This window comes from Tinamus guttatus, unplaced genomic scaffold (genome assembly GCF_059628265.1).
Source record: "Tinamus guttatus ecotype Peru unplaced genomic scaffold, ASM5962826v1 Tinamus_guttatus_pri_ptg000002l, whole genome shotgun sequence".
In the NCBI taxonomy this organism is placed as follows: Eukaryota; Metazoa; Chordata; class Aves; order Tinamiformes; family Tinamidae; genus Tinamus; species Tinamus guttatus.
Genome location: NW_028288536.1, coordinates 1020013 through 1032981, shown reverse-complemented (window position 1 = coordinate 1032981; position 12969 = coordinate 1020013). Strand labels below are relative to the sequence as shown.

Below are 12969 nucleotides of genomic sequence, written 5' to 3'. Positions count from 1 at the left end.
TACCACAGGGTAGTGGTGATTGTTTTCATTAAAGCTTTTCTGTTTGATCAGCATTCAATGTTTTGGAAGAAATGTCAGCTTTGGGCTGCTCGTTTGTTATCTGCATCCATGCACAGACAATTCCTAAGTTGTATCATTTATCCAAAACATCAGTCACTGAAATATTCAAAAATCGCTTTAGAACTTCACTAAAAAAAATCCCTCTACAGTTCAGCTTTCTCTTCAATAAATATCACTCCATTAACTACACAGGCCTTCATGAAGATAACAATGTCACTTTCCATGTAAAATGTCTCTTTATACATTACAGAACCGCAATAAGGAACTACTTCTGTTCTGCAGGGTTTCCTCTTAGAAGTACCTCAACAGTAGATACCTTGAAAAATCACTTTTGCAAAGAAAAATATTCACATTAGTTACTGAGGCAAAGCCAAGAAGACACTAACTAGCACCTTGTTTTTTTTTTTTCTCCTTAAATGCACTCCTATATGTAAAATTAAGCACATGTAAGACTAGGGACCAGCAATATACAAATACCATCAGTGTCCCTTTGCAGCCAAACTATTAATACTCAAAACTACGCCAGACACATGAAGGAAAGGCCAAGATGAGAATCTAGGAGAAATACATAGCATGGAAGGAGATGGAAAGATTGGGAAGTTGAACAGATAGAATTGCAAGATCAAATACAGTCCATTTTCCGGTCTGAGAATTAAGTTTGCCAAACCATCCTTTGGTAGCTGAGTTGATAGTGAGCTAAAGAACGACTGATTTCTGATATTTCCTCCCCCACCTATAGAGCAATCCTCTAAAAGTTCCTTAATACTTCAATGACTTTCTCTCCATCATCTACAAATCCCGGAGGAGATGTATTCAGCTTCTATTTTTCGTATTTTGGTGACGGTAGCAGAACTTGCAGAAGGCTACTGTAGAGGTTGTTACATCATTTGTTGTAAATTATGAACTTCACAATTCAGAGTATATACTTACAAATGATTTAAATAGAAAAGGCGTGTTCAAGGTAGAGGCAGTTACAGTACATTCAGGGTATGTTACAGAAACCATTTGTGGTAGCCATTTGCTGAAAGGAAAAAAACTCAGTATTTTTGTTTCCCAGACCACACAGGTTTTAACTACAATACCCAAAGAGAACACGTAATATCTTAATTGCTGCATTTTAATGCAGTCTTCTTCCAGAACTCATGTGCAAATTGAAAACAAAAACAAAATACATCTTCATTGACAAATACGGACAAAGGAACAAAAAAAGAAAAAAGAAACCAGGCACTTTGACCATTTGGGTAAACAGCCATTTCATCTTACCAGACTTCAGCACATGAACAAGTCTTCAAACTGGTCTTATGCTTGTAGCACACAGAGATTCAAGTCAACTTCTTTTCTGTTGCTAGTATCAATTCTACTTGTAGGAAACCATGCCAATTGAATTGGTAACACTGTTAGTTATTTCACTGGCAATTCAAAGAAAAGTTGATCATTTGACTGACAAGCAATGGATTTAAGAGCTATCAAAGTCAGATAAAAACAAAATGTATATTAAAAAAATCAGAAAACACAAATGACGGTTAACACCTGACGTAAGCTTGCATTGAGACTTGCCTTTTAGTGTTCGGTTTGTGCCTCCACTCACGGTGTTATTAGGACTAATTTCCATGGCATACAGCAACTGGTGCTAAACTACAATACTTCTGGTTTGAAACATGTTCTAGAGGTCATTCCAAAGTAGCACTGGGTTGGCAGGGCGCTACAGACAAGACAAGAGAGGAAGCTTCCCCGGGTTTTATCCCAGCAAGTTCCTCTTGCAGAACACGTTCAAAGGAACCTGCAGCGTGCTCTCCTACTACTTGGAATGAAATCATTTCACAGCAGCGTTCATCATACTTTAGGGAGCTGGTTTGATTTGAACTAGTGATAAGACCAGCTTGGATTACTTTGATGTGTTTTTTTTTAAACCAAAGTACACCTCTTCAAAGATTTTGTACATACTCAATCCGTTATAACACATAAATCACAACACAAGGGATTACCTAAGGCTACTAAATAGGATACTTATTCAGTAGCTATTATTCTTTCAGATAAACATCTTCAGATGCCTTGACCACAAAGGGCTTAGTTTTTTTTTTTCCTCACAGACTGATTTTTCTTGAAAGAGAGAGATGTGGGTGTATGACAGACTGCCTACCCATTCAATAACAGAGCGTACTGTTCTATATAGCCTTCATGCATTCTTCCACTGGGGAAGTATCTCTTTTCTTCTATTGACGAGCTCCAAAAAAGTCTAGGAAACACCTCTTCAGTCCACTGTTCAGATTCCTTTTCCTACTAAGTAGAAATCCAATTCGCATGCAGGCTGGAGATGCTGTCCTAGGACTTAACTCTCTTGCAGGCTAGAAACATCAACTCTATTACAGCACGTTGAAGCAGTTATCCACACCTACCAGCTACGTTATAACTGTAGCAATGCTTTGTAGAGGCTCAGATTTCACCAGGACAACAGGATAGAGTGCAAAGATTGGTGAATACCCAGAATAACAAACCGATGTAATGGATGGATGCTGGACACAGTCAGAAAGGGCTGTTCATTTTCGAAAGATACTTTAAAAACAAAGAAGAAAAAAAAACCTCTCTCTCCCCACCCCCCAAACAACCTATCATGAGATGTTGTCAGTGCCCGCCCACAACTGAAGTCCATGTTATCTGGGTCTTTTGCGAGTCACAAATATCAACACGCGTCTGATGGCAATAAGACGATCTTTAAGGGAAGTCATCGCCAGTATAGCCAGCTGAGCTCTGTTTTCCAGGGGCAACACTGCCAAGAGCCACCAGTACCAGGCAGGACCGCTGGGGTTGCTCTGAAAAAAGACAGAGAGACATGGAATGATGTATTCACCACCACCGTCCCACAAAGAACACCACCTTCCTGCCAGTCTACTACTACTGTTTGCTAAGAAAGCTACCACGAAATAGTTCAAGTAGCAACTCAACATTTAACTTCAGGTGTTCGTGCCTACTTGCCCCATTAAGGTTAATCTCTTCACATGCTGATTGATGTATGGTAATTGTTTACCATACTTCATGCTAATAGACTAAAACAGGGAAAAGTAAGAAGACCTTAGGATGTATGAAAACACAACAAAAATCTCTGTCATAAAACAATTCAGTGGAAAAACTTAGTATGTAGGACAAAGATGCATATGTGGGAAGTTTTTACCTGTGGCTCTGGTTCTTTTCCTGGCATGGACCCAAAATGATTGAGAATTTGCACTTTCATGTTGTCTTTAAGAGAAGTAAACCAGGCAACAGCTTGATCATAAACCGAATCATGAAGGCGGACAAGCTCTTCATATTCTGGTCCTTCAACCTTATTTTTAAGAGAAAGGAGAGTGAACAAAACAAGTTTGATACCACGGAGTTCATACGCTCCCCCAGAAGCGAGCGAAGCACAATAATGCAGTGACAGCTGCTCAAATGTCCTTATCTAAGCAAACTGTTCTCAAGTCTCATGTTTCAAACCTGTGATGCTGGATTCTTTTTACCCTCCCCTGTAAGTAATGTTCTGAAATGACATTTCTTAGAAAAATGATTGCTTTATTAAAATTCATTCCTAAATGCTGGCACAACTGAAGGACCTGCTTTCTCATCTCAGGACACTGTATTCATTCCTTTAAACCCATAAAATAAAGTCCCTGTCACAAAAGAAGACCTAAATATCATTATATCATCTTGTAAAATAAATGCAACTCTACAGCTACCATGCAAAATGATGGGGATTCTACTGCATTGAGAAATCAACATGATTTAAAGGAGCATTAAGGCCTTGGTAGAACAGCCAGGGAGAAGGTGGAAGAGGGCAGGTGTGTCAGCAGGCAGCAAGTAGGTGAAAGTGGATAATTTCTTAATATTACGCACAGCCATAAAAAAGACCCTCCCTGAGGCAAAAAAAGTGTTCTAGTTGCATAGACCTGACTATTTAGTCATTAGGGGAAAGAAAAAAAACAAAAGCAAAGAAAAACCTAGAAAAAAGACCACTGCAAATCACTTTTTTTTTTTAACTGTACACACCAATAGTGAGATTCATCTGTGCTACTCAGAACACTTCTGAGCTAGCTGCTCTGGATGCCCTTCACAGCTGAGGAGAAACAGCTCTAGAGGGCAATTAATCTCATCTTAAGGCAGGTATGTAAGACAGAGCAGATAAATAGGCAGCTTTGGACTGAGGTTTCTCATCACCAAACAGAACAGGAAAGCAAGGTGATTAACTTAGACTGCAGCCTCTCAAGTGAGACAGAGTAAATCTCACTCTAATTATAAAGAGCTGGGTCTCTGGCACCATCTACAAAACATGCCTTGACATCTACGTGCCACCATCCTTCACCGGGGATTTTAGAAGAGCAGATGATACCAGTGAACAGATTAAATACAGCTGTTTGTGGGGGGAGGCATTTCTGCAGGATCTGCCTTACCGGCCCCAAGGAGCATCTGCACCTCCCTGCAGGAGCTGAAGAGCCCTACCCACTGTCACGTCAGCTGCGGGACCAGAACGGAGCATCGCCACTTGGCATGAGACCCCTGCTAAGCTCCACGCTAAGAGGCACCAACAGTTTACAGACGTGCTCGGAAGATGATCCAGGAAGTCACAATTAAGAACAGCCAAAAATTCACCTTTTTGTCCAAAATCCATCACAAGCATCTCACCTGCTGGAGGCTTCCTAGGAGGACTTGTTTTTAAGTTACCCTCAGCCCTGCAATTCTCTGTTCTTAGCCAGCTTTGATGGATGCTGTTGGAGGCACAGCAACCATACGCCACTAACATCTCTTTTTAAGAATGAAAACACACATTTATTTGAAGAGCTGTTCTGTAAACCAGAGTTGCAAGGTTACATGAAGCTTGCAAAGGCTAGAAACAGATATTCTGTATTCAGTGACAGAAGAGACTAGTGAGTTCTCTAATAACACAGACATGTTCTTAGAAGGGTTGCAAGTCCGTATCAGTTTTAAAACATTACTTTGACCTTATCTACACATCGTGTCAGATACGTCATTCAAGACTCAGAAGCTTCTCTGAGAATCCCAGTGGGACTGCAACACTTTAGGTAGGGATAATTATAGAGATAGAAACGAAGAAAGGGAAGTAAGAGGCAGACTAAGTTCACAGTTTTCAAAATAGAGCTAGAGTTTTTCTAATTATACTAGTTTAAAAATAATGCACAGCTACCTTGAAATGCAACAAGGAAAGGGCATTTAAGTGAATCCAGCAATACATGGGTATGAATAACTTTGCACCATAGATCACCTTTTTATCTTCAAGATATTCGATGTTTGCTGTGTTATATCCATCTCGTTGGCCATGGCTTAAGACCCTAAAACGACGGACACCAACTGTATCAACAACTGAGCGTCCATCAGGAAAAAACTTTACGTCCCTGATCTCTAATATACAGCCATGATCTGCAAATCTGAAATGACAGAAGGGCATAAAATTGGAAGTCATCAACAAGTGTTTATACACATCAGGACAAATACTGGGCCTATATCACCACTTTTTATTTGAGAGAGGATCCTGGCTTTGGTGACAATACAGTTCTGTTTATCCACACAAGCCACACAACCCCCACCCTTTCTGCCTTTCTGCAAGGGTCTGGGGCAGCAGTGCTGACAGCTTGCAGGTATTTGGGAAGGTGGGGAAGGGACGGGGAACTACATGGGACATGTTTCATGGGAGCTGCCACCTGCTAGCGGCAAGTTCACCTGGTTAGCAAAGAAAACTAGATGGGTTGAGATACATAAGAAACTGAGGAACAACTGCAGGGATGAAGGGCTAGAACAGTCCAAGGCTGCTGCCCTGCTCTGAGGTGCAAACAGGATTAGAGGCTCTAGAAGGAAAAGGCATTTTCAAAGTAAGATTCTCCTTGCATTTATATTGTCTAAGTTTTGAAAAAGTCAGTAGAACCACACTTAATTTATGTCTATTTTACTTAAATAAGTCACTGCTTTTAACCATGTCCTGGAAACAACACAGAAAGTCTTAATTTAAATTCCTGGCTTTTGTCTATCTCGCGTTTGTGCTTTAGTTGCTTCCCTAAAAAGGTTGATTGCCCCATGATAAGCTGATCTGCAAGCACTTGCAGCTTTGCACCTCAGCTTACTGTGCATTGCTAACCAGAAGAATGTGCTGTATCTAGTCCCATCTCAAGATAACAAATCCCTGCCGGGCCCGAATGCTACATCGGGGAAATACTTGTTTTACCAGGGCTTGGCAGCATGTTGCATCACACTAACAACACAGCAGCAGCACTGCAGAGGAATGACTCCTGCTTCTACTCCACTAGAAATCATGTTTTTAAGTGCAAAGAGTAAAATCTGACCCCCTGTGAATAACTGCTCTATCCTCTTCATCACATTAAACACGAACTGAGGAACGGCAAGAAGAACACAGCTGTATAAAAGTAAGTGCTGTGTGTTCCACTGGTGGGATTGTGATGAATGAGTTTATTACAGCGAAGTTAGGCTAGGCACTAACTAAACATCTGCATAACTTACTTTTGTTTAAATTAAGCGTATTATGGGCACTCAGTTTAAAAATTAGTCCAGAAATAAAGGTGATGAATGACTTTTTGATTTTTTGTTCTGTGGAAGTTACTTTTGAGTAGAAAGTGACTTCGACCAGAAAGAAACAAGAAACACCTAAGATTGGGCATAAAATATACTTACGTGTACTAAAAAGTTACAACCCCCACCTCAGTTTAAATTTAAAATAGTAAACTAAAACAGAGGAAGGTAATGAACTGAACGTATTATCACCACGTTTTTCAAAGAAGGCACCAATCTCTGCCTTCCATCTCTCCCCATTACATATTGATGTAATGAGGCAAAACAAGTTTCCCTACTTTTTCTATTCCCAGATGATTTTGCAATTTTTAATCAGCAAGAGAATCTCTTTACTTATGTAAGAACCTACAACAGCCTACCAGGTGCTTACAGATCCTCATCTGTAAATCACTGCATTTCAGTGGCTTAAGCAGAAGATACCATATCTAAAAACATTTAATTTTAACAGCTGTAAAGAGACAGTACATATAAAAATCTAACTCTGCCAGATGCATTTTGAAATATCGTATGTGATGTTATCAAAACAAAAGTCAAATATTGTTTTTTCCGTATTATCCGCAGTCTGCCGTGCACCTGGCATCGACAGCACCCTGGCAGGTTCTGAGTGACACGAGAAGACTGGAAGTTGCAGTGTCTCCTATGCTCCTGTTGCCACAATTACCCTCTGATATGTGAGAAAAAAAAATAACAAACTGGGCAAATCAACCAGGACAGGCTGCCGAAGCCTGGTATGACTCGCCCTTCCTCTCAGTTCCAGTCATCCCCTCTAAGGCAGCTGCTCCTGAGGACTAATGTGTCCTTAAAACTTCCTGCACTTGTAGTCTACAGTTTGCATTACTCCAACATATCTTCTGAAGGTGGCAACTATCTATCACAACTCAAAAAATAGACTGCTCTTAAGATCTTCCCCCCTACACAAGCTTCTGCCTATCCTTTTTACCTCAAAAAACTGTTACATTATCTATATAAGATAAAAACTGAAGGTTTCACCTAGACTTTCAGCTACTGATTAGTATTTAGTCTCCACACAGGGAGCTGTTATCTGGAAAAACACCAGTGTCAGAAGTCACAAAAATGAATTTCGTATAGGAAGACAAACCCACTCACTGCAGAAAGAGAACACAGCAGGAAAGACAAACATCAAAATTCAACATTCAACAGCAAAACAGTCTTCTCAGCCAAGGATATATTTTGTCTCATTCAAATCATACAGTCTATGTAGAAAAACTATGAAAGGGTTGATTTTTTTTTTAAACAGAGCAGAAGAGCAACTTCAAACTGACTTTGTTAGCTTTCACTAAGAAAAGCAGGCTGAAAAGCTATTCAACCACATACACAACTAAGTGCTATTTGAAGCCTGCAGTAGGAGGATGAAGTGTATTCTTGCTATTCAACCAACAGAGGAGCAATAAAAATGAAGAGTTTTGTGTCAAAAGGAATGCTCAATATACTAAGCTAAAAATCCACCAGCTTCTGCACTGATTCATACAGGAATGGCAGGAACCACAGTGATTTGGGGAGACAAATATACAGCACAGAACATTTTTAGCTTGTGTCCTTACCCTTTCAATTCATCAGCTAAGCACATGCCAAACTGCTTGGTACCAGTTTCCATGCATCTTCTGATCATTAGACGATAACGAGGTTCAAAGACATGAAGTGGGCAAGGGATGGTAGGGAAGGCCATGGTACATACGAAGATGGGAACATCTTTATTCAAACTGCAAAATAATTGTTAAAAATAGGTGAGCTTTCTTCTGTGTGCTACTGTATTCAGCATAAACCGACCTTTAATGCTGCACTGACTCCAGTGGTTTCCTTAGACTCATTCTTGGTAAACACATATCTGGTTGTGGTTTATCATTTTGAAAGGGCAAAATATCTCAGGGCTCTTCCTGTTAATAAAATCCTCTAATCTACTTTCACAGTGGAAGAGTCAGGGAGTAATAGACAGTTTCCTAAATATGTGCACATAGATACATACATCTTAAATACAGATGGCAGGATTTCAGCAATTTTTAACAGTAATTTAATATCTAAGAACTTGTCGTATTTAAAGCAAGGTGGTGGAGGATTTCAAAGTTCAGTAAAATCCTTTAATTAAAAAAAAACAGCCAGTTAATCCTCATACTTCTTTCAATTGCATGTTTTATTTTTCATTTTGATTGAGTTGTAGAGTAAGAGCCATAGAGCACTGATACAGCAATGAACCTTGGCACTTATGCTGACCTGAAGTGAAACCCATTCATATTTGGGCTTCTACTCCCAGGCAACTCCCATTACAACTCTGAAAAGTGATATTATTTTCATTGAATGGAATAAAGCAATTATCTTTATTGCAAGATATTGTTGTGTCTCTCCGCCATCCAAGGATATTGTTTTTTGTCTATCCTCAACAAACACACCAAAAATATGAAATATCTGGTAGGTTCATTTACAAATTAATTTCAGCATTTTGCGCATTTTCCATAAGCAAGTTTCTTCAGCAATCTGGATTAAAAATGCATTGCTGTGACAACTTTTGGTAGTAAAAACTGCTTACTTGGACAATTCCTTCATTTCTTCCTCATGAACTTTCTTCCTTTCAGACAACTCTTCTGGTAAGTAGCGGATTATCAGCTCTTCTGTAAGGACGGTCTTTTTGTAAGTTCTGCTTGCCAGAAACTGCAAAGAAGAGTCACCTCTGAAGCCTGGTAATGAGAAGTCATCTAACATCTCTTCCTCCCAACCCATCCCCTTTTATAACACAACACAATACAGCACATTGGCCCACGAGTGTCCTCTTCCTTCTCCGCATTCAGGTTTCAAAACTCCCACTTAAGGATATGCAATTTACTCCAATGCCCGTTAATTTTAATTCAATGTCTTTAAGTTGGCAGAGGCTGTGCTAACACCAAAGCAAAGCCTTGAAAATATATTTGTATCTAGAGCTGGAATGCTTCTGCTTCCCAGGAAGTACTCAATGTATGGGATGGATTACATATACTGGACAAGTTTCAACCAAGGCCATGTTCACAGTCAGCAGAGATCCAGGAGAGGTATTAGGAACAGGACTAGGTTTGCTGCTCCTCAAGATGAGTCTGAAGTGAGATCGGAATTTTAGATAATCTAAAGCACCAGAAAAGCCCTCCTTTTCTTTAAGGACTGACAGGATGTATTCTGGAATAAAAGAGGTCTGTGCACAGAATCACAGAATGGTTGAGGTTGTAAGGGACCTCTAGAGATCACCTAGTCCAACCCCCCTGCTCCAGCAGGGACACCCAGAGCACGTGGCACAGGGTGGCATCCAGGCGGGTTTGGGAGATCTCCAGAGAAGGAGACTCCACAGCCTCTCTGGGCAGCCTGTTCCAGGGCTCTGTCACCCTCACAGGAAAGAAGCTCTTCAAGTTTGATGCTATGGGCAATACTGTGTTGTTCTGCCACAGGTGGAGCATAAAACACATCCAACATGCCTGCTTTCTATAAAACACTACTTCCTGCTTTTTTTGGTTAACTGAGGCAAGGATGTACTTACTTCTGACAGCTTTTCTTTGCAGAGAGGACAGTGGGGGTTATGGTCAAGGCAACGCTCAAGGCATTTGAGGCAAAAGGTATGTCCACAGGGAGTGGTAACAGGTTCGTAGAACAACCTGAACAAGAAAACACAGAGCGAAAAAAGCTGAGTGACTAAACCTAGACATCACCTTTCATACAAATCATGGCAACATTTTTATCTTAGGATTTAAAAAGAGGTAACCCATAAAGTGAAGGTGTCATGAAAAAACTATCCAGTTTGTAAAGAGTCATTAGATACCAGTTTCAGGAGAAAAAAAAAAAAAAACAGGAAAAAAAAAGAGTAATCAATTAGACATTTTGCAGACTGTCTCCCTTCCTAAACCATAAAACCTTTTTGTCAGAAGATTAAAAAAAAAAAAAAGCTTTTATATCTTCATGCCAGATCAGTCTAGTCATACCTCATGCAGAGGGAACACTCGAAGTCAGAAGCATCCACAAGGGTTGTTGGTATCTCACTTGAAGCAACAGCAGTGTTTTCAGGTAAAACATCTGCATCTAAGTAAGTAGTTAAGAGAAGAGTTACAAAAAACAAAAAGTTAATTTTACTGCAATTTCAAATGGTGTTTAGGTTGCTTTTCTATTAAAAAAAAAAATCTATCTCATTTGCCACAAGCTTTAACAAAAAAACAGTTTCCACCTAATTTTTAGGCTTTCTGGCAGGAGAGCTTTTTGGAGAGCAGAGAAAGAAGTCCATGGCCAGAGAAAGCATTTTACAGATGAATACCCATGATTTTCTTTTCCAAAAATGGTGGTTGTTTTTTTAAGTCTAGTTTTTAAAATGCTCTGCTATTGCTTTCCCACCACCACCACCACTCCCACATCAGCTAGGCCAGATGTTTTTGAGTATGTTAAGTCCAGGATTTAATTTGTTTACACATATTTAAAGTATTTCAGCACTGTTTGTTATAGATTTTCTCAGTAGGAGTACTTTTTCTCACAAGTATAAAAAGGGCTTACGCTCTTCTAGACTAGCCTGCTGTGGAAATCCCGTGTTTCAGACAGCTTAAATTTTAAGGACTACTGGAGCCAAATTAGCTAATACCAATTTTACCAGCTCAGCACTCTGCAAATACCAAAAACACACAGTGCACACACTTAAAATTTTGCCTACCCTGTTTTTTTGAGGGTGCTATGTACTGCAGTAGTTAATGCACGTATGAGTCAGGGCCTCAATCTTCATAGCAGCATTTAAGCTCAAGAGCTACCAGCTTTAAAACTCTGAGGACATTTTTACAGGCAGATTCTGCAACTTAATTTATGGTCTTCACCTTTACTGTCCAGTGAGAGCTGTAACCAAATCATGCCTACTGCCTCCATGTCCTTTTTATCATCCAGATTCACTGACTGTTAAAAAAAAAGAATGTTCAACCTCTGTGTGAAGTTAAAGAGTTAGGTTGTTTTGTTAGAGGGTAACTTTTGCTCAGCATCTGGTTTACCTCAAGCACAGACAGGACAGGGGAGAGGGCAGCAGTGTTGTGTGGCCTACAAAGAAGAGTTATCTTTAACCTATATCTTGCACACTGGCCTTTAGCAAGAGCAAGAACCTAACTGCTTTGTTCCACAAATAGTAACGCGGCATCAGGATCTAGCACAGACCAGAAATTAATGGTTATGGGTAAAACGCGATCTCTGGCCTTTCCTGCAAAGATAGAGGAGGGTCAGATTTCACAATCTATTTACTGAGTTTGCAGTTCATAGGCAAGCAGAGGGTTTTTCCCCTCACAGTAACGAGATCAGAAGCTAACCACAGACTGACAATTTATGGAGGTGGCAGATAAACAGCAGCACTTTGAGACCTGTAACAATTCAAGGCAGAAATTTGTCTTTTTTCAAAAAAAAGAATTTAAGGTTAAAAATGCATGCTAAAATAATGGCATTTAAAAAGCCTCCTTTAACCAATCATTTCACTACTCATGCAATATACTGCCTTCAGCACTTTTTTTTCCCCAGAGCACTAAAACTACTTTGTTAGAAGCCTGAGAAGCCCAGCAATTGTAAGCACAGCTATCAAGTGACAGAATGGGTGGGCTTATTAGCTTTCAAAAGGCTTCTTTGTTTGCTTTGCAAAATTCATGTAAAACTGCATGTGACTGTTTCTGATGCCAACTAAAGATTAGTTTCCCAGCTTATTGTATCTTTCCTTCATATAGAAAGTTGAAGTTCGGCTATATCTCCGAGGCCTGGAAAATGGCTATGTCACCAGCAATAAAAAGACTAAACTGTTAGTGGATTATATATTAGAAATGCTCCTTTAGAGAAAGAAAATACAGTGTTCACTGAATGAGATTGTTCTGGAATAACGTAAATAGTATTTGTTCTTAAATGGCTTTGACATCCTTTAAATCTGCATGGTCCAGGAAGACAGAAGTGCCTAATTGAGTAAAGCTGTTACAGCAGAAACAGACATACTAGACAAGAAAATATTATTTCAATCCCTCAATCCCCACAAGGAATGTTTCATTTGCATGTATAAAAAAGGTACAGAAAAATGCAAAATAAGTGACCCTTCTAAACCAAAGCACAAACCTTTTTTAGGAATCTTATTAGGGACATCCGAGCTGTGTAAATCCCTCATGTCACTGGACAGCTTTCTTTTTAAGCCAGCCCCAGGTAAACTGGAGAGAATAGTTCCCAAGGACTTCTTGTTGTCTTCAAAATAGAGTACATGTGAAACAGAAGAATCAGTGCTTCTAAATACATCAGATTCTTGGGACGGGCTTTTTGTTAATCTAAACACAGTATCCTAGAAAACAATAAGAACAGTTGCATGGGGCATGAGACAATGTT

The 12969-nt window shown here is 39.7% G+C and overlaps 1 protein-coding gene across 1 annotated transcript in view; it reads right to left on the bottom strand.

The window, feature by feature from the left end:
• Positions 1 to 200: 200 nt before the first annotated feature.
• The window catches only part of LONRF2 (LON peptidase N-terminal domain and ring finger 2), a 33794-nt gene continuing 21025 nt past the window's right edge, over positions 201 to 12969 (bottom strand). Inside the window, exons 5-12 of the mRNA XM_010222659.2 lie at positions 12709 to 12925; positions 10581 to 10677; positions 10142 to 10256; positions 9170 to 9291; positions 8190 to 8348; positions 5312 to 5474; positions 3230 to 3379; positions 201 to 2870 (exon numbers count right to left, since the gene is read on the bottom strand). Of these exons, the coding sequence (XP_010220961.2) occupies positions 2712 to 2870; positions 3230 to 3379; positions 5312 to 5474; positions 8190 to 8348; positions 9170 to 9291; positions 10142 to 10256; positions 10581 to 10677; positions 12709 to 12925 (1182 nt within the window). The 3' untranslated portion in view covers positions 201 to 2711. The remainder of the gene's footprint in view (positions 2871 to 3229; positions 3380 to 5311; positions 5475 to 8189; positions 8349 to 9169; positions 9292 to 10141; positions 10257 to 10580; positions 10678 to 12708; positions 12926 to 12969) is intronic.